Consider the following 21729-nt stretch of genomic DNA (forward strand, 5'->3'; position numbering starts at 1 on the left):
TACCAGAACTGTCGCAATCGACATCCTGTCCACTGCTGCGTCAGCATTGCAACAGTGTTGGAATTAGTGGAGCGATGAACTGCTCCTAGGTGGCTTGGTGGGTGGTACCGAATTGTATATGCTCTGTATAGGCGATTCGATAACTCGCGCACCCTGACGTCAGCCTAACGCTGGCTCGCTGCTGTACTTTCCTTTGGGATGGTAGGCATGGTAAGAGGTGTATCCTGATAAATAGGAGCGCTGACCTTCACGCATGTATAATGTTGGTCTTCACAGTTTCTCGCTAGTCCCCGTGCGTGCCACAATCCGATATTTACGATTGTATCATTTCGGAATCCAAGATAAAAGAAGACCTTGGTTTGCGTGCATTTCTCTGGCTTGTCCTGCTCAAGCTGATGATGCCAAAACTGCAATTTACCATTGATAAATGACTTAAAACAGCACGAAAGGCATCAGAAATGGCTGTGTATTTCCGTGATACACCAAATCTAGTGGTGCGAATACTATAGTTATTCTAACCAGCGCATAAGTTCAGACCCTCACATAGCTGGAGGCTTGGAGGGCATATTTGTGGACTTTTTTCTACTGACTAGTTTGGGAAAGGACCGTGTTGTTCCAGGACTTGTGCCACGAATTTTCCTCAACTCCTCAAAGTCCCGCTTATCTTTAAAAAGTGTTATGAACTGTTTTTGCTATATAATGCTTGCTACGAATTGCAACGACTAGGTCAGAGAGTTTGTGCGTTCGTCCCACCAAATTTACGATTTTTGTGATTGCCCGACCAAGGAAAAGCAGATGGTTCTAATTATAGTCCATTTATTGTACTGTTTTTACGGCTGACTCCTCCGTTGGTCGCGCTTCTCCTGCAACGCCTTGCCATCGTTGTCCTGTGCTTTCTTGACATCAGACGACGTGCTGGCCCGACCGGGATTAGAATGTTATGGGGCAGGGTGTATCGTCCACGGGCGAGGCAACGCTCGGCCTGGGACCACCTTTACCGACCACTGACTCCACTGATCCTTTCAGACACGCCAGGTCCTTGCTCCCCCACTCCCACGGGCCTCTTGCTGTCCGACGCTTCCAATGTTTGTTCTTTACCGACTTCTTTGCTCATTCTTACTCGCAAACTCCTTCTTTTAACGTTCCGTCTCACTACCTCTTTCCACGCGCAGTCTGGTTGACTAACTCCTACTCTTCCGCCTTCAGACTTCGCCTTCTGACCTCGCGACTAGCACCGGTAGCGTATAGTCTCCTCGACTATTCCCACGTACGTACGACTCCTAGAGTGTTGTGACTGACTGCCCGGGCAGCACTTGCCCCGTCCCTTTATAGGCCACAGGGATCCCGTTATTTCCCCTTTTGCGCACGTCCCGCTCGGATACAAGATCCAACACATGTACCGTTAGTTCAAAGTGCGTCCTCTTTGTGCATGTCCAAAGTCTGCACCGTTACCGTTCGACCTCCGTGCCCTTGGCCGGCTCGTTCCGGGGTCCAAGGTCCAGTGCGGTACCGTTTGACCTGACCGCTCTTGATTCTTTGTGCATCGCAGCCGTCTTCGCTGTAGCTAGGCCGCTCCACTGCACCCAGATTTGTGTGGAGTTTTAAGACTCCTCACAGTAGCAAATGAGTCGATGATTTTTCGTCAACTTTTTTCACTATCAAGGCAATAACCGCCTTCCGATTACGCTGAGGGCAGGGCGAGACGCGTACTAAGTGCGCGACGAGTTATATTTTCCACAGAGCAATTGATTCCTCGGACCACTTTTAATAACAATTTGTTCAAAGAATGAGGGTGAAAAAATAGGAAAAAACCAATTCCGAAGGCAGTATAAGTCTTTTAAAAATACAGTCTAATTTTAAACCTGATCCATCAGACAAAATATTGGATTCACATTCTGATTCTGATTTGAGTTCAGATTCGGAAATTTATATTTTATAACTAGGAGGAAGACTATCTATACATATTTATACATATTTATCTATACATATTTATTATATTTAAAAAAAACAATAAAATTTCGTTGACTCCTGAGTCATACCAGTAGTTAATATGGGACGTAAGAGAGGGCGTGGTCGCACGGATTTTGTGTGCAAACTATTTGTGATTTAACAACAAAATGTACGCTCTGTAGCTTAATTTTTAGACTTTATGCCAAAAAAATCGAATTCTAAATCACAGTGCAGTGACTAAAAATATATAAGCAAAGATGAGACCTATATTAATAATCTTTTTCGGACACTTTATATAATAACTTCTTGCATCCTTATAGTTTAGGGGTCAAAAATTAAAATATCGCCGCCAGTTTTTAGGTAGCCAAGACAGAGGTGAAATTCCTGCCATTTGCCCCTGATACTCTAACCCAGTCTGAAAATTTCTGCCTCCCCGTTTCCAAAAAGATTGCGGCACCAAAATACTACTCGAATCGACAGACTCACATACTTTCCTTTGGTGCAAACGCAATATAATAAACTTAATCCTATTATCTATAATTCTGATTTTGCCGCTAGTTTATTTACGAGGCTATTGACCAGGATCATTTGGCATGAAAACATAAGGCGGACAAGGTGTTAAAAGTAGTAGGGAAATTTTGGTATGTTTTAGTACCAGACCTATCCAATTAATCGTCAAAGTTCTCCCACTTCTGTTGGCTTCACCACACATAATCGGATAATGGCAAAACGTTTATTGGGGCTTTAGTATCCATATCCAAGGACTTCATAGAACCCACGAGGCTTCTGTGCACCTTGGCCCTTACGGCGCAGGGCTTTAAGTCTCGCTTCTACTAGCAGCAGGCTACCAAAAAATACACATTTGAAGAACTCGTTACCCTACTAGCAGAATTAAGACCTGTCGGAACTCGAACCCTATAACTCGAATGACCAAAGAAAGAAAGTTAAGGCCTAAAATAAAGAAATGGATAATTCAATAAACCGGTGGCAGCGTCTTAATGTTCGTCAGCAACAGAATTATTTTCTCTATAAAGGAGAGTATCTGAAGGGCGCCATTAACGAAATTTCCAATGCGAAGCACTCATGTCAGGCGCAGACAGAACTAATTGGCGCCATCCGAAGGGGAACCGAAAAAATGATTTTCTCTCCGAGGGGTACAAACGACTCCAAGTGATTCCCTTGCCTTTCAGATGGCCACTGGCAAAAATCTTAATAGTCCTTGTTCATGTAATCCTATATTATCAGTCCTCATATATGGTCATAAGCATCATCCATAACATTTAACCTCTGTTTATTAACTGCCAATGATGTAACCAATGATTCCAACTGGTAGATGGTTGGAAGCTCGCTTGACCATGGCAATGAAACGCATACAGAAGCCGTCAGAATATGCAAAAGCTTCTCCGCGCTCCCCGTCCTAAAGCGGCTCCGCCTAAATTCTACGCTGATTAAATTCTGACTGGAGTCCCCCCTAGTCGGAACGGAATACCCACGGTACAGGAAACTTGTTTCCTCTGTTGAGCTGGAATTCCTACCATTGCGAGGCGATGGAAAATGTTTATACCAAACAAAGCTGTAGCTATAAACGACATTATCTAGTATGTATTTGTATGTGTTTGGGCTTATTGTATGGTAGTCAGTCCAGCCATCATTACCGTTGGCATTCGACTCACTCGATATCTGTATGCTATCTGCATTCACTTATATGGTCTTAAATGCAACTGCAAGCGAAGAAAGAACTGCACTGAGCTTTCAGTTATATTACAGTATATCAGTATTACTTATTATAGCACACGAAATAAAAAATATCCTATTACCTATTATAAGGTTTAATAGGAGTACAACAATAACAAAATGACCATCACACAGTATAACTCCTACAATTCGGCCGTCCTGACATTACAAGATCTCCCGATCTTTATTATTTAAAACTGAATTTCCTTTATTTGTGAGTATTTTTCTATTCTTGTATCGCTTTCTAATTCAAAGGCGTGGAGGTCACCTTGAAGACGACAAGCAACAACAACGTTCGCATGATGACCCATGACAAGGAAAGCTTCACCGCCTTACAAAGAGGAGATCTTCCGCCTCAGTCGGAGATGCACAAAAAGACTGAACAACCACCCAAACCATCTTACCATAAACCTTCTGGACAACAGCCTCAAACCCTCAGACGCCTGCGGAGGAAACATCCCCTAGATCTCCCACACCAATATCTTATAATACTCCGACCCATCTACATATATGTAATCTCTTAAGTCTTAAGAATTTCAACGGCTAGTCGAACGCATCCTCGAGGCAATTGCGCAGAAGAAGTATTGTTGAACTTTGGCATCCTGGACTCCTCCACAAACTAAAATCCTGCCTTCCAAGCCCCCATTTTACCCTCCTTAAATCCTTTCGGTTGAGCCATGTATTGAGCTCACCGAGAACGGTCTGGCGACCGGCATTACACTTATTAAGCTCATTTATGTAATTTAATTAATATCTTCGACTGTTGCCTTTGCTGCCTTCTCATACTCCTGCTTGGGGCCTTTTTCTTTAGGGGTTTATGGGACAACAATATTGAGAGGTTGGACTCATTAGGGTTGTTCTTATTGAACTCAGTGCGCTGGCTGAACGTGGACGACGAATCGACCTCCATAGGTTGAGGTTTCCAGACGTTTGCGCTCGTTCCTTGGCCTTGGCGTAGGAATTTGCGAACATTGCACCTTTCATTGTTTGCTTCCGCCTCTTTGGCCAGAGCCAGGGCAGACGGCAAATCTATAGGTTGAGCCGGGAAAACCACAGCTCCAAGGGACTTTTTGAGGCCCTGAAAGCATGCAGTGCGTCGGCTCTTACATCAGCGTTGAGTAAGTCAGCGCCCTCTTGCTCGTGTGTCATTACAATCTTGTTGGTGACGAGCGTCAATTTTTTCTCGACTTCGTCGTAGTATTCCATCAATGGCAGGCCACCATCTGGCCACCATCTGACCACCATGCCTGACCATCTCTAATACTTGCCTCAGTAGGCGAATGTCTTGTCCGAGTACGTGCAGTCTAACCTAGAGAAAATGGCATCGAAATTCAACACAGTATTGTGAGATACGAGAAAGGCTCCAGCTGCGCCTCGAATTTTGTTTCGTGCACCTTCCGCCTCTTCATCTTCTTTCTCTTCTTAAAAAAACTAACAACGAATCTTACTATTTCCTATCAAATGCTAGAGGCTTGCGTAGCAAACTTTGTATTGTGATAGCCTTTCCTTTGCATCCCATATTATAGTGTTCACAGAGACTTGGTTAAAGCCGGAGATACTTAACTCCGAAGTCTTCCCAGGTATGTACACTACATATAGGTATGACCGTCCCTCCGGACGGGAAGGTGGAGTCTTAATTGCGGTTAGATCTACCCTCGCGTCGGAGGAGTTACTTTTGGACGATTCCCGTAACTCGGATTCGTATGTGTAAAGCTGTCTTTTTCCGACAGATCAGTTTATATTACGTGCTCCTATATTCCGCCATCTTCTGAATTCCCAGAATATCAGAATCATCTGTCCGCTATCCAGTCCATCTTGAATAAACTTTCTGACAGGGACCAATGGGTAGTCCTAGGTGATTTTAATATACCTGGCACAATGTGGTCCCCAGAAAAACAATCGAATATCCTTCTCCCTTTAGCACAACATGACTTTATTGACAGAAACACACTTTCAGGACTTGTTACAAAACATAGATCCAGTCGAGCTCGACTTATCGCTGTCGTAAGTTAATTATATTCCAAATTCTCTTGGTCGACTTTTGGATCTATGTTTTGTAACAAGTCCTGAAAGTGTGTTTCTGTCCAGGGTAGTACCTCTCACTCAACCTGAAGATCAATATCATCCTACTTTCGAGGTGGAAATCGACTTAGGTACGGTATTAAAAGTAATTCAGAGAAGTCAACAAACGAATTCCCTGTTTTCGCAAGGCAAATTTTCGGAGGCTAAACAATTTTATAGCTGGCTTTAATTGGTCCGATCTTTACTCCTGCAACATAAAGGATGCGATGCGTTTATAATATATGTTTTATACCGCAATTAAATCATTTTTTGACTCTTGTGTTCCGATGTACTATCCGTCAATCTCTAAACCTCCTTGGTTTAATAAAGAGTTGACACACCTAAGAAATGTAAAGTCCAGACTCTATATGAAATTTAAAAATACCGGTTCTCAGTCCATCCTTTGTAAATATTTAAGCGCTCGGTTAAACTTTACCGTGCTTAATGCTCAGTGCTACAAAATTATTTAAACCGTTGTAAGTTCCAGTTTGCACAGGATCCGAAACAGTTTTATAATTTCGTTAGCACTAAGCGAAAAACAAGTTCTTACCCTTCCTCGCTATTTTTTGAAAACACTACGGTTACATCGGATCAGGCAATAGCCGATCTATTCGCCAAGTTTTTTCAAACAACATATTCAACTTTACCTCATTCCGAACAGCCATACTCTTATGCGGTATCTAAGTCGAACCTAATATTTTGCCCCACTATAAACGAAAGCTCACTGCTTAACGATCTTCAGCGTGTTAAACCGGTCTATTCGCCAGGTCCCGATGGAATCCCTGGCTGTGTGCTCAGATTCTGTGCGGAAGCCTTGTGCAAGCCTCTACTGAAACTGTTTACCTTATCTTTGGAATCTTCACAATTCCCTCATATATGGAAGGAGTCCTTTGTGATTCCTCTTCACAAAAAGGTAGCAACTGGATGCAAGCAATTACAGAGGAATCTCTAAATTGTCGGCTATCCCAAAACTTTTGAAAATGTTATCACTCCTTATTTGCAGCACCTTTGTAGATCAATCATATCACCGTGTCAACACGGTTTTATGAAACGCAGATCTACAACCACTAACCTCTTGGAGCTAACTTCTTTCGTAATCAGGGTTTCAAAAATAATCTTCAAACAGATGTCATCTACACTGACTTTAGTAAAGCATTTGACTCTGTTAATCATCACCTTCTAGTAAGGAAACTTGATCTATTAGGTTTCCCTGTTGATCTTCAAAAGTTATCTGAATGGCAGGACGCAAAAAGTCCTCTTTAAAAATTATCTGTCTTTTATTCTCCGAGTCACATTCGGTGTCCCAAAAGGGAGCCACCTTGGTCCGCTTCTTTTTACCTTATTCATTAACGACCTCCCCATAGTAATAAAACATTCGCGTGTACTAATGTACGCAAACGATGTTAAATTATGCCTCCAGCACAAGGACACTTCGCGCCTTTTAGACTTACAATCCGATCTAGACAGCTTTCAAATATGGTGCTGTGATAACGTTTTAAACTTAAATGGCTCCAAGTGAAAAGTTATGACCTTTTGTCGTGTCAACCCAATACGCACGACTTACACTCTAAGTAGGTGCCCTTTGGACAGAATAACACGAGTTGATGATCTTGGTGTTCTTCTGGACCATAATAACTGAAACCTTATTTATTTCGTTAGTCCGTCCGATTCTTGAGTATGGATGGTTTGGAGTCCACAATACGTAGTCCACTCGGACCGCATTGAATCGGTCAAAAAAAAACTTTTTACTTTTTGCCTTGCGGCGCCCTAATTGGGATGCAAACCGTATATTACCACCATATTCCAGTAGACTACTTTTAATTAATTTGCCTTCCCTAGCTAACCGTGGAACTATGCTTGAAAAAGTCTTTATTTGTAAGCTTATTCGTGGAGATGTTGAGAGTCCCGACTTGATTAGTCGGCTTAACTTCTCGGTTCCAAGTAGATTCACTAGAAACTATATACCACTTATCTTAAATCATTGTAGATCTAACTATGAGTTGCATGACCCTTACAGAGTATTATGTTCTGACTATAATAGACTTTATCGTATTATCTGTAATCTTGACTCTCTGCCGCTCTTAAAGCAATCAATTTTAATTTTGTTAGTACATAATTATATCCTACTAACACTAATATTTAGTAGAGTTATATTATTATTTACTTACATTATTTAATATTATTTATTACATTATGTTCATTTCCTCGTCTCTGTTCTCTTTTCTATAACGCGTCTATCTTCTCGCGAATCGAGCCGTACGATACACGGTAGCGCCATATTGCCGTGTCTCTCGGTTGCCTTCTATTGAGCCTCCTTGGTGGGCGAGGTCTGTTTAGAGCGCTAGCCAGCCGATTTCTGTGGCGCTCCAACCTGTCATGGTATCTACTCGAGTGCTGGTTTATCTCGTCAAATACCGTTGCGAGTTTCAGGTCTCTGTGCAGGGTGGTGTTTCGCACAAACCACTCGCAGCTGGTGATAAGTCTTGCGACCTTATTTTGGATAGCCTGGATCCTTTTAATTTGGCTGTTGCATGCCAAGCCCCAGATATGGCACCCATACTTCCAGTTTGGTGCTAAGATCTGTTTGTAAATTGTCAGCTTGTTGGATAGCGACAATTTACTGCGTGAACAAAGTAGCCAGCAGTGCTTCGCCACCTTAGCACGTAGGCGCGTTGTGATGTCGGTCACATGCTTGGCAAATGTGAGTCTGCGATCCAGAAGCACTTCAAGGTACTTTGCTGCGTTCGGCTGTGGTAAGGGGGCTTCCTCAATGTAGACGGGCGGTGGCGTTCTCCGCTTTAAAGTATAGCAAACGTTGTTGGATATACTCCTATTGATGCCAATGTTCCAACGTCTTGCCCATTCCGAGAACCGATCTGCAAAGTCCTGGATACCATCGGCTTCGTCGTGCTCGCATCGGGACCTGTAGGTGACGCACACGTCATCGGCAAATGTGGCCAACATTGATTTCCCGTAAAGGCTTACATCCGGCTGCGGCATGTCGTGGCTATACAGGAAGTAGAGCAGGGGGCCGAGGACACTACCTTGTGGAACACCAGCTGCCACGTTGTGCTCGGTGGATATTGCTGAATGAAAGCGCACAGCGAACCTCCTTCCTTCCAGGTACGATTTTAGCAACCCAAAATATGGAGCAGGCAGCTTGTGATTGATTTTAGTTAAAGTCCAATGTGCCACACTCGATCAAACGCTTCTCGAATGTCCAAGAAGAGGCATCATCATCATTTATATAGTTTACACCACTACAGATTCACTTCATTGTTGTACTTTACCCTTTAATAACTATTTTCCATTAACTCAGACCCACATGATTTTCTTTGTTATATTTTACTTTTTGTTATGTTTTATCTATGTTTACTTATTTTTTATATAACTCACATTATAATTTACTACACCATTCTCTCACATACATTGGTATAGCGATTACGATTTTGGCCTTTCTTCTCTGTCTTTAGAATAAATTTCAGCGCTTATATTTCGCTGGTTATGTTAACTCTATTCTAAAGATAGCCAAATAGAATAGGTTTTGTTTTTTTTTAATCCAATCGGAGATGTCGATGTTGTTGGGTTCCGAGTTGAGCGGAGTTTCGGGTTGGGATCAGCTTTATAGACCCTATTTCCGAAGGCCGTAATAGTTTCCAGTGTCTTGTGGTACTGGAAAAAGTCATGTCATCCCTGAGATGAATGGCGAACCCCTACTAATAATACCTTTTACTCGTAGAGTAAAAGTATACTAAATTCGTGAAAAAGTATGTAAGAGGTAGAAGAAGGTGTTTCCGCCATATAAATTATATATATTCTTGATCAGGATCAATAGTCGAGTCGATCTGGCAATGTCCGTCCCTCGGTTCGTCTGTCTGTCCTTCCATATGAACGTTGTCCGTCCGTATGAAACTATAAACGCTGGATGGTTGAGAATAAACATACAGATTCGAGAGACATAGGCGCAGGGCAAGTTTGTTGATTCACGTTGCCACCCCCACTCTAACGCACACAAATCGTCCGAAACTGCCGCGCCCACACATTTTCAAAATATTTTGATATTTTTCATATTTTGATTAGTCTTCAAAGTAATTTTGTTGATTTGCCAAAAAACTTTTTGCCATGCCAACACTTACTCCCAAAAATCGCCCAACCCTTCCGAGCCCACACTTTTGCAAAATTGTGAAATATTTTAACATTTTTATTTTCTTGTATATTTCTATCGATCTGCCAAAAAAAACTTTTTTCACGCCCACACTTTCGAACAATTTATAAATTTGTTCTCATTTTATAGATATCTATCGAAATCCCAGAAAAATTATGAAATTTCGCAACCGACTAATTTGTTGCAAAGAAAAAGTATCTGACGCACGACTCAACCGTTAACCATAGTTAAAGAGTATTAAATTCTTGGGAAGATAGATTACTTTTTTAAATGTCGTATGATTTGTTTGATAATATCCGCTTGCTGTTAATTCCAAGCACAACATTTAAGAAGAAGGACTTACCTACAACTGAAAATACCATGGTATATCCCACTGGTGGTGTTGTGGATACTTGACATTCGTAGACTCCCGAATCTCTTAATTGAGGAAACTTTATCTTGAAATAAAAAAATTTAAATTGAAAGTATGTGTATTATAAAAATAACTTCAGATAAAAAAAAAACAAAATAATTTCGATATTATAAATATAATATATAATATTATATGTTTTTAAATTTTTCTGTAAGTCCGAACGTTTTTTTAATCTATTATTTTAAAATTACGGAATGCTCGATTAGACTCTACTTTTGCTTGGACTTTTAACTTTGTGAAATCGTTCTACCCGACTGCTATGGAGCAAAGAAGTATTGGACTTAAGAATAGTCGGCACATTTCCGTTTTGTATTGTTCGAGAAAGTATTGATTTAACTATCGCGAAATTAGGAAATTAATTAATACAGCTAATAGATGTTTCTTATTAGTTGACCAAAGGCCTCTCGCCTGAATATGGTGACGTGCTCGAGGCAATATTTCTTTAAATGTATATCGTACTTGAAGTCGCTAACGGAGAGTCCGGGCAAGTGGCGTCCGCCCGGTCTAGTTAGCCTTACCCGGGTACTGCAGGTCTCTGACCGGGTGGACCGCTTATTTCTCTGCAACTCGTGGGAACCATGAAAAATATACCCAAAAATGTTAAAATACCGCAGGCTTTGACTGCGAGAAATGTCGCAAGACAGTTCGAGGACCGTCTCCTTGACGGGGAGCGGCCTACTTCGGTGGTAACACCAAAAAATGCTCACTCGACTGTGGTCCAAGCCGGCCAAGCGGGACGGGCTAACAACCCGTTACCGCAACTTGGTCAGCCTGTGGCCCGGGATGACCCTAACCGTAAGGGGCTGAGCGGGGACAGTACAAAGTGGTATCTTCGTTACCTTCAGCAAGGCAAGTCACCTGCGGAAGCTGGTTACCGCAGCCGCTAGAGCAAAGGCCCAACTCTGCTTCGAAGCGGGCAAACTCCACCCTGACACCTCCGACGGAAACGCCTAAGAGGCCGAATGTGGAGAAGAGCAGGCCTCTGACTGCTCCCTTCGATGGCCCAAGTACCTCATGGGCTGCAAAGGCAACTGGGCAAGTACGCAAGCCATCATATGCGACCGTAACTGGGGCCATTAAGGTTGCGGTCGTACCAGAGGGGTACCCCAAAGTCGTCCTCAGCAGTGAGAACCTCTCACAGCTCGAGGACGCACTACTGTAGGAGATACTCCTCTCCGGTTGGGATTCTCCAATCAAGTTTGGAGGAATCCACTTCACGGTGGGTCACCTGATGGTGGACTGCCGCAACGCAACCACTGCTGAGTGGCTGCAATTAGCAGTCCCCAGCCTCAGTAAGTGGAGTCCCTGCCTCAGAGCAGGGGACAAAACAACAAAGTGGATCATGGAATTGATCAAGAAACAGAATGCCTTGGACACAGAGAACTGGCGTCTCATATCAAGGAAGAACGAGGGTGGTGGCTCGCTCCTCAGCCTTGGCTTTGATGACAACTCATGCGCCAAGATTATTTCTAGTGACCACAAGCTGAGCTTCAGGTTTGGAGACATCTCAGTTTGTGGTTTAAAGAAGGCCAAAGCGATCAAATCCGGCACAAGACAGGTCGAGACTCCTCGAAATCCACCAGTCTCCGCGGAGAAGGAGAAGCAGAATAGGCTCTCCGAATCCAGCCAGGATATGGCGGATGATGAGGATCTCAATGCGACCATCATCGAAATGGGGGATCAGACTCCGATATCCTCTCAGGAGCTAGGCATGGAACTAGACCTGCTGAGTAAGGAAGAAGCGATACCGGTGGATGGTGATCTGGGTATCTCCAGCAACGATCATCTAATGGTCGGAAGTACAGGGATAGCTCAGGTGAACATCCATCGCGCCAAGGCGGCCTCGGCTGTGCTGGCAAGGATGTTCACTAAACAACATCTTGGGCTAGCCCTGGTACAGGAACTCTGGTATAACCAGGGAATAAAAGGACTGTACGTGAAGAACGCCAAGGTAATTTGGGATCAACGGGCCTCTAGCCCTAGAGCCTGTATCCTGTCATGTAGAAGTATTAATTATTATATACTTACAGAATTTCTAACGCGGGACTGTGTACCGATCGTGGTAGAAGATGTGAGAGCAGCTAAGAAGACTGTGGTGGCATCGGTATAATTTGCCGGTGACGAGGCGTGCCCACCGCCTGAAATCACTGCACTGGCAGAATACTGAAAGAGGGCACACCCATCATCATCGGATGTGATGCGAATGCACATCACGTGATATGGGGCAGCAGCGAAGAGAATCAAAGAGGTGAGTCACTCTTAGAATTTATCTTGAATAACAATCTAGAAATCCTAAATGTCGTCAATGTTCCGACATTTGTTACCAGGGTAAGATTTGAGGTTCTGAACATTACACTTTTCAGCAGATCAGTGGCTTCGCATATAAGCGACTGGCACGTATCTCCTGAGGAGTCAATGTCAGATCACAGAATTATTCGTTTTAACATAGGGCTAAATCTAGAATGTAGCGAGCGTAGGCGCTATCCCAGGAATACGAACTGGGAAGGGTTCAATGCCTCCTTACTGCGGAATCCAGCTTCCGCGTGCTACTAATTGGGCCACATCAAAATCAATAGTAACAACGGAGAGATTATGATGGGCAATTGGTACATTCCAGCCCTACAAATCTCCTGGTCCAGATGGCATACAGCCAATCCTGCTACAACGAGCGCTAAATCAGCTCGCAGTGCCGATCAGGAAAATACTGATCAGCAGCCTAGCTTTAGGACACATACCTACTGTCTGGAGTATAGCGAAAGTGGTCTTCATTCCAAAAGCTGGAAAGAAAGACATCACTGATCCGAAGTCGTTCAGACCCATCAGCTTGACATCGTTTTTGATAAAAACGTTGGAAAAGCTAGTGGATGTCAGCATTAAAGGACTCTGCTTGTGGAGCATCCGCTCCAACGGAGGGCAGCATGCCTACAGGGCGGGCAGATCAACTGATACTGCCCTATATCACCTGAAAAGCCTTATTGAGGATTCACTTACTAATAAGGAAGTGGCGTTATGTGCCTTCTTAGACATACAGGGTGCATTCGACAATACCTCCCATGAGGCTGTCAACGCATCCTGGTGTCCTCTCGCCACGAGTTGCTGGACAGACTGACCGGCAGAGGTACACTTTGCCAAGGCTATACTGACGATATTGTCATTATAGTCAGAGGTAAATATGAGGAAACACTCTACGATATTATTCAACTGGGCCTCAATATGTCCAGCGAATGGTGCAAGGAAGTAGGCCTGAGCCTAAATCCAACAAAATTGTTATTGTTCCTTTCACAAATAGGTTCAAGCTACAGAGAATGAAGGCAAAACCCTGTAAGAATGTCGCATAGAGGCCAGCAAGAAGTTACGTATCTTGGGATAACCATCGACTCCAAACTTTGCTTCAAAACTCATGTCGATAACACAATTGATAAGTGCACCAGAGCACTTTTCACGTGTAGGAAAATTGCTGCAAAATTCGTGGGGAACCTCACCACGCATAATAAGATGGCTGTACCTCATGGTACAGACCCATACTAACCTATGGGTAATAGCCTGGGGTGATAGAGCACGCCTTAGCACCACTAAGGTGAAACTTAATAAGCTCCAAGAATGGCCTGCATATGCATGACAGGAGCAATGCGCACCTGTCCCACTGCAGCCCTAGAAGTACTAATGGAGGTAACGCCGCTTCATATCGTCATTGAAATGAAACGGAAAGCCACCCTAATAAGAATTGAAGGAGCAGGAAATGACTGCAACCTTACAAGAAAGGATGCTGAAAGCCTAAAAAGGGATATCCCTTTGCTGATGCAACCAAGGGATGAGATGCCAGCTGAGCACAGGTTCGCTCAGAACTTCAGCACTCATCTCAGTAATAAAAACAGTTGGACAACCCTGGGGAAAGTACACCCTATGAAACCACAAACAATAAAGTGGTATACAGAAGGATCCCTCACCGACGAGGGAAGTGGCTGGGGGTTGTAGGCCCCAGGTTAAAATACCACAATCAATGGGCAGATACACCAGCATTTTTCAAGCTGAAGTCTGTGCTATTGGACGCTGTGCGGAGTTCAATCTGCAAAGGAACTATCGTGGCAAGGACATTGCTATACTGTCTGATAGTCAAGCAGCCATAAAGGCGCTCAGCAAAGCAAGATAACATCTAAGCTAGTAAATGAAGTGAGGACAGCCCTAGACAAACTGGGACTGTCAACAAACTCACAATAAGGTGGGTCCGGGACACAACAACATCCAGGGAAATGAGCTAGCGGACAACCTAGCCAGGAAAGGGGCAGAGAACCCTCTAATTGGGCCCGAACCATTCTGTGGTGTTGGTCACCACAGAGTACTGGGCTTACTTAAGCCAATAGAGGAAGAAAACGTCTGTCCTTCTGGGAACACCTACCAGGACTTAGGCAGTCTAAGATTCTCCTTCGCGATTATAACCACAAAAGATTTAAGACCTTAATGACACACGGGAAAAACACCGTGCGCATTTTGACTGGCCTTCTTACGAGGCACTGCCGACTTCGCAGTCATTTGCATAAGATTGGCATTGCAGACAGTGAACTCTGTCGCTTCTGTTGCATGGAGGAGGGGAGCTCTGCACATATTATATGTGACTGCACGGCGCTTTCCATCAGGAGGAACAGACTCCTAGGAATGTATGTAGTCCCACGGGAAACAATTGCAGCCCTGAACCCCAATAAAATTCTGGCTTTTATACAGTGCATTGGACTTCAGGGGATCTTTAGGTCATGAAGGGGTAGTACAATAGTTCCGACACCTACAAACCCACTTAATAATAATAATCATATTTGAAGCAAGTATTTTGAAATTCTGTAATTATTTTGCTAACTTTTGCCTAGTATTACTGCCAAAATGGCTCAATAACTTGTTGACGTTAAAGTGTGCCTGGCTAAAAGTTTTTTGGTAAATCGATAGAAATTTACAATAGTTTGACTATGACCAATTATTAAAACGTTTGGGAAACGTTTGGGCTCGGCAGTTTTGGTCGGTTTGTAGGCGTAAGAGTGGGGCAATAAACTGGCGCTGCATCCATATCTCTAGAATCTGTATACTGAATATCAATCTTCTAGCTTTTATAGTATTTGAGATCTCGACGTTCATGCGGACGTATGGACATGGCTAGATCTACTCGGCTCTTGATCCTGATCAAGAATATATAAGTTAACAACCGAGGCTCCATAGCAACTAAGTAACATTACATAGATATGCTGTCGCGCCAGAATTGGGTACAGCGCTCCGCGCAAAGAATGTTCGGCAGCGGAAAGCTTACACTTCTTATTTGGATAGTCGCATCACGCTGTAAGGAATGCTGTGTCGGCTTGTTGACTTGCCTTGATGGCGCGATGCATTGTTGGGAGAGTAAGCTTATTTCACAAATTGTCAACTCCTAGTTTTAATTCTGAATCAAGCGCACTCGAAATAAAACGCCTAATAAATCACAGCTCCGACTTGTGTCGTAAACATAATCTATTTTCACATGAGGACCCACTCATTTCAAGGCAGAGTTTACAGCTGAAGGGCCGCTATCAACTGTAGGAGAGATAAGGAAGAACGAGCTACCGTCACTGGAGTAACGGAACGGAAGACTTCAGATAGGCGGCTAACCATTAGGAAAGAGATCATTTATAAACGAGTAACGGGTAAAAACATTAATGAGAAAAAATGGGATAGAAGGGAATTTATTATTAAATAATTGTTAAATATGTCGGAGATAGATTTTCAATAGCGTCGTTCATGTTTGATAATCTGTTTCACTGTCGCGCAGCGTGTCGCAATGGTCACTTCTGTTCTGTTCGGAGGCGAATTCGAACTGTCTTTCCTCTTCTTGTTTCTTCTTCCTCCTCACCTCACATTGCGCCACGCTCAGCAGGGATGTTCGCTATCTTTCCCCACAGCGCTCTTATACAGAAACTCTCATACACGCGCTCTCTCTCTTCTCATTACTTTTTATCATCATTTGTTTCCATAGCGAATACACAGAGAGACTTATAATTAACAATAAATCTTATAGACCAAGTAAATTCCCGACAAATATAATAATTTACGTCGGTCTTTAACCCACATATGGTATAACCCGATATAAGTTCTTTTTCAGTACCGAAGAATATGTGTTAAACCGCAATCACCTTAATCCTTAAATAAAACTATTACTCAGCGCAAATGCACAACAGGTTATGGGCCCAGCACGCTTCACAGCGCCAGAAAATAGTTAGAACAAGAATAGTAAGCACCTGTGAGTTTACATGAAAGATTTCTATTTGTGGCGAAATTGACGACACACATATGCATGTACTAGTCTGAGACTTCTGGGGACCAAAATAAGGTGTCTTATTGGCCACAGAAAAAACAGGCAGAGAAAAGAAACTTTTTCGTTGCTTGTGTAGAATCTTTTTAATGTGGCATAACTAATTGCAAAGAAATCGAGTATTGCTACTAAACGCATAGAGCCCTTGGGCAAAGAAAAGTTTGACACATGGAAAATACAAATGCATGCGTTATTGATAAAACAAAACGATTCGTCGAAATATGTCAACGGGACTCTTTTAAAACCCGCAGATAACTTTCAACAGTGGTTAAGCGGAGACGCAGGGCTAAGTCCGATCTCATTTGGGCCATGTCAGCATCGGAACCAAGGCATACTAAAAACTGCGAGACAGCAAATGATGAAATGAAAAGCTGCATAGCACATACCACTGAAATGCACTGTTGTAATCCCTTATTCCACTGAAAATGAATGCAGGCGGTGATATGAGAAGTCACATAGATAAGTTTTCCGATCTAAGAGTCAAAATAAAGGAAGTTGATCTCATGAATATTGACGGTTTGTTAACCATCATGTTCGAATCGCAATTGAAACTCAAGAAAACTTAATCTCAACGGAGGCTTTTAAAATAAAGTTATTAGACGAGTGCGAAGCATGAAACGGAAATCCAAACGAGTCAACGCCTGACGCATTAATGGTGCATAAGAAGTGCAATCCCAAAAAAACCGAACTGTTGCTGCGGAAAAGTCGGGCACCGTTCAGCTGAGTGGTGTCTAAACTTTGGAGCCACGTCACACATGTGCTTAGAGCAGAATATGTTTGATATCCTGGAGCCTGAGGAATGCTCAAAGCTCAGACTGACAAATGACGAGGCCACCGAAATAAAAGGATATGGAACTGTGCAGTTCTCCACAAGCAACAAGTTCAGCGCCAGCCTGTAAAACGCTCTCTACGTACCGGATTTAAGGACCAATCTGTTATCGGTCTCAAAAATTTGCGATCACGGCTTCAACGTAATCTTCAAGAAGGATAAATCTGATGGGGAGGGAAGAGAAATTGTTTTTACGGCTACCCGTAAATTGGACTTCTACCAAATCAAAGAATCACACAAAGCAGCCAGCACGCTGTAAGTAAGCGAAACCAGCATCAGAGAATGGCATAAGCGTTTTGCCTATGAAATGAGTTCGGATTTGAAAGACCTTTCAAAAAAGGCAAAGTTCAAGGAGCTGGAGTAAACCTAAGAGAGAGAGGTAATCAAGAACTAACGTCGAACGGCGAAGCGGAAAGAAGCTAAAAATAATCAGGCCAGATAACGGAATACACTAATAATGAGTTTAAAATCAAGAGAGAATGCTATATTCAAGTTCCGCCGACTATCAGTACCCGTTACTCACTAGTGTAAATGTGAACGCGAAATTTCATCATTTCCTCTGGGGATATCGATAGATATTGGGAAATAAAATTAGAAAAAATTTTGAAACAATTTTAAAAAGTGTAGGCGTGGCCGTTTTTGGGCGTTAGCGTGGGCGTGGGCAACATGGGTCAACAAACTTAACACTGCGTCTTTGTCCTGAAATCTCAATGTTCATACGGACAGACGGACATGGCTAGATCGATTCGGCTATTGATCCTGATCAGGAATATATATACGCTTGCTTCTGCCTGTTAAATACTTTTCAACCAATCCTAGTATACCCTTATATTCTACGAGTAACGGGTATAATTATCTTCAACTCAAGAATAAGGCACGAGTATTCTGTAGAATATACCCCTTCAACAAAGCGGTACAGCCGAACCTAAGAACCGGACACTTGTAGAAATGTCTCTCTGCCTGATGATACAGGCTGCACTTCCTGCGAGTTATTGGGCGGAAGCAGTCAGCACCGCGATCCTACGTAATAAACAGATGTCCTCAAGAAGACTATGCGGAGAATCTCCTTTCAAGCTATGGAACAATCGCATCCCAATCGTAAGGCCATATGCAGAAATTTGGTTAATTTGTATACTACTAACAAACAATCCAAGAGTAAGTTTAGCTCGAAATCCAAGAAATTGTGTTTTCGTTGGATACTGCAGTGAATGCCAAAGCTTACAGGCTATATGATGCGGAAACCCAAACCTTAATTAAAAGCCGAGACGTCGTTTTCACAAATTTATTTGGGCATGAAGATTTTGGCAATTTTCAATCGATATCGACATTGAACCAGTATAAGGTGATCGATCAAGAAATAACAACCCAGATGACAACGAAGGCAATCGACCGGATAGTCCCGAGCGAGAGTACTCTGAATCAGATCAGGCCCCCAAAACAAATTAAGGAAATGTTAGAACAAGGTATAATTCGTAAATCAAAGTCATCTTATTGTTCTCCTATTTGGGTGATCCTCAAAAAGACAGATCAGTCTGGGAAAAAAAACTTGGAATGGTAGGAATCTCAATGAAATTACAGTTAACGACAAGTTCCCCCCATCCTAGAATGGATGAAATATTGGATAAACTGGACAATGCCCAATATTTTACAACAATTGATTTAGCTAAAGCCTTTCACCAAATTCAGTTTTCACCAAAATTACAGGCGAAAGCGAAACAGCTTTTTCAACTAAACATGGGCATTACGAATATATTCCTTTAGTCTTAAAAAATTTCCCTGCCACATTCCAAAGATGTTATGAACAATATTTTGGAATATTTATATACAAAGATTGCCTAGTGTACTTAAACGACATTATAATATGCTCCCTTTCATTCGAGGAACATATTCTGTCCCTAAGAATGTTCTTTTCAAACTCAAGGATGGTAATTTAAGTTACAGCTAGACAAATGTGAGTTCATGAAGAAGGAAACAGAATTTTCGGGACATATTGTAACCACAACCGCATAAATTTCCCGTTACCCAAGACACCAAAACAAATTAAATCAATTTTGGGATTATGTGCGCTCTATCTCAAGTTCATTCCTAACTTTGCCAACGTAGTTAAACCTATGAACCTTAAACTGAAAAAAGGCGCAGTCTTGATACCAAATGTAAAGGTTATGTTAAGTCCTTTGAAGGGTTAAAAGTTTTGATAACAAATATGAAATTACAAAAGGTGAAAAATTGAACAAATTTGATTAAATATCTTTCAGGCAAAGAAATTATGTAGCGGATATGTGTATTTAAAGACTAAAGGCTACTAAAAAGGCATAAAGAAGTTTTACATCCAGGAGTAGAAAAAACTATTAGCTGGTTTCATGAAGAATACTATTTACCAGATAGTCAAAAACAAATCCAGAATATCATTAAAGAATGTGAAATCTGTAATATACCGAAAACGAAACATAAAAATACGAAATTGATATCCGAAACAACTCCGGAGTTATTCAAAGTAAGAGAAAAATATATATATAAAAATATATATAAAAATAAAAAAAAAAAATATATATATATATATAGTATATAATATAATATATATATGATAGAATTTCCTATCCCACAGGAAACAAATATGCATGGCTTTCATGCATTGTCATCTATTCGAAATCTGAATCACTAGTTGAGGAGAAAAGTAAGATTGGTAAGGATTTACCCTTAATGTGCATAGCTTTGCAGAATTGGTAAAGATCGGAGGTCGTAAACATATCGAAAACAGGAATAATTTGAAGAGTTAGACGATAAGCACTTTGAAAAAAAAACGAACCAAGGTTATGATCTTTCTACCGCGGTTCGTTTTCGCAAAGTGCTTATCGTCTCGCTCTTTAATTCTTCCGGTTTTCCTAAATACATTGGTTAGTTCGCTCTTTACAACTGGAGTTTGCCTATATTTCGTGTTGGCTGCAAAATAAATCCAAATTACAAAACAAAAGAAAATTAGTAAGAGTACATACGATAATTCCAGAACAACGGAAGAAAGCTTAACAACATCACATACTTCCAATAATTACTTGTCTGTATGATACCTCATCTCACCATGGTCCAAGGCAATAGTATAGAAATAAAGCAAAGACACTAGAATAACAAGATGCGTAACGCCCAATACGAATTTTTTGGCACGCGTATTTTTGGCCTTGGCTCTAGAGGTGGAGGAGAGGCTCCAGGCTCTCTCGAGTTTTTTGTTCGAGAGAGAAAGAGCGGAGAGCGCTACAGCAAACAGCTCTTTTATACGCATCAGTGATATCAGACAACTGTATGTGTGCACACGTATGCTCATGCATTGTAAATTTGACAAAATATGCACTTCACCTTAGAAGTTCGTTGACTTTAAATCTATATTATTTTTTATCAATTGGCACCATGCGAAAATTCTTGGTTTTGCATTGGCCTTAACGTTATAACTATTTAAATAAAGCTTAGAAATAGTAATAGCGAATCATAATATCACAAAATAAATTTCGAAAATGACTTTTATATTAGAATACTTGTCATTAGGGTATTCAGCTTGCGACGTGAGAAAATTAATATAGCAGTGGATTGTTGAGTGGTTGGTGCCCGCACTTCGTGCCTCCAGATATGACTTTTGCAATAAACAGTTTTAATATTTTTATTTATTTTATAATTTTTTATTTTCTACTACGTATTATTATTTTTTATGAATTATTATTATGAAAATTATTATTTTTATTATTTATTAATAAAATTATTATTTTTTTATGAAATTAAAAAAATAATTATTTTTTATGAAATATTTATTTCTCATGTAATGTCTTCTTTTTGGAAAATTTATGTTTCAAAATTACAGTAGTTATAATAATTTTCATTGTATTTGCTTTAATTATTTAGTATATCTTATTAAGTCATTTGACTTAATATGATGTATGTAAATGAACCATTTTTATTAATGAAATGCGCATTATATTCAGCTTTCAGTTACATTTTTTTTTTTTTGGTCTTTTCCAATTTGATATTTTAAAAAAGCGCGCACTTTTGGGTGGGAAGAATAGCGCGCCATCATCATATTGCTACGAAATTGGCCACAACTGCAAATATGTAAATTCGTTTCTTCGATCAGAATTGATTTCGGCACGACACGCACACATATACGCGTTCTCGTCTCTTGTTTTACTCACACAAGCAAGAAAATTCTATTTTAGATTTCTTACGCTCCCAGCGTAAGCGAGCGGAAAGAGAGCAAATTTGGCCTTCACCAA

General features: G+C 41.5%; 1 protein-coding gene across 9 annotated transcripts in view; it reads right to left on the bottom strand.

The window, feature by feature from the left end:
• The window catches only part of LOC120284921 (neurotrimin-like), an 85873-nt gene that overhangs the window by 35508 nt on the left and 28636 nt on the right, over window positions 1-21729 (bottom strand). For 3 of the 9 annotated variants that reach the window (XM_039294421.2, XM_039294424.2, XR_005544138.2), the window contains exons 4-5: window positions 12351-12485; window positions 10254-10347 (exon numbers count right to left, since the gene is read on the bottom strand). The exons of 1 other annotated variant lie outside the window; for it this stretch is intronic. In XM_039294421.2, the coding sequence (XP_039150355.1) occupies window positions 10254-10347; window positions 12351-12485 (229 nt within the window). The remainder of the gene's footprint in view (window positions 1-10253; window positions 10348-12350; window positions 12486-21729) is intronic. 5 more of the 9 variants (XM_039294422.2, XM_039294428.2, XM_039294425.2 and 2 more) reach the window with 2 other exon arrangements.

Source organism: Drosophila simulans, chromosome 3R (genome assembly GCF_016746395.2).
Source record: "Drosophila simulans strain w501 chromosome 3R, Prin_Dsim_3.1, whole genome shotgun sequence".
NCBI classification, from domain to species: Eukaryota; Metazoa; Arthropoda; class Insecta; order Diptera; family Drosophilidae; genus Drosophila; species Drosophila simulans.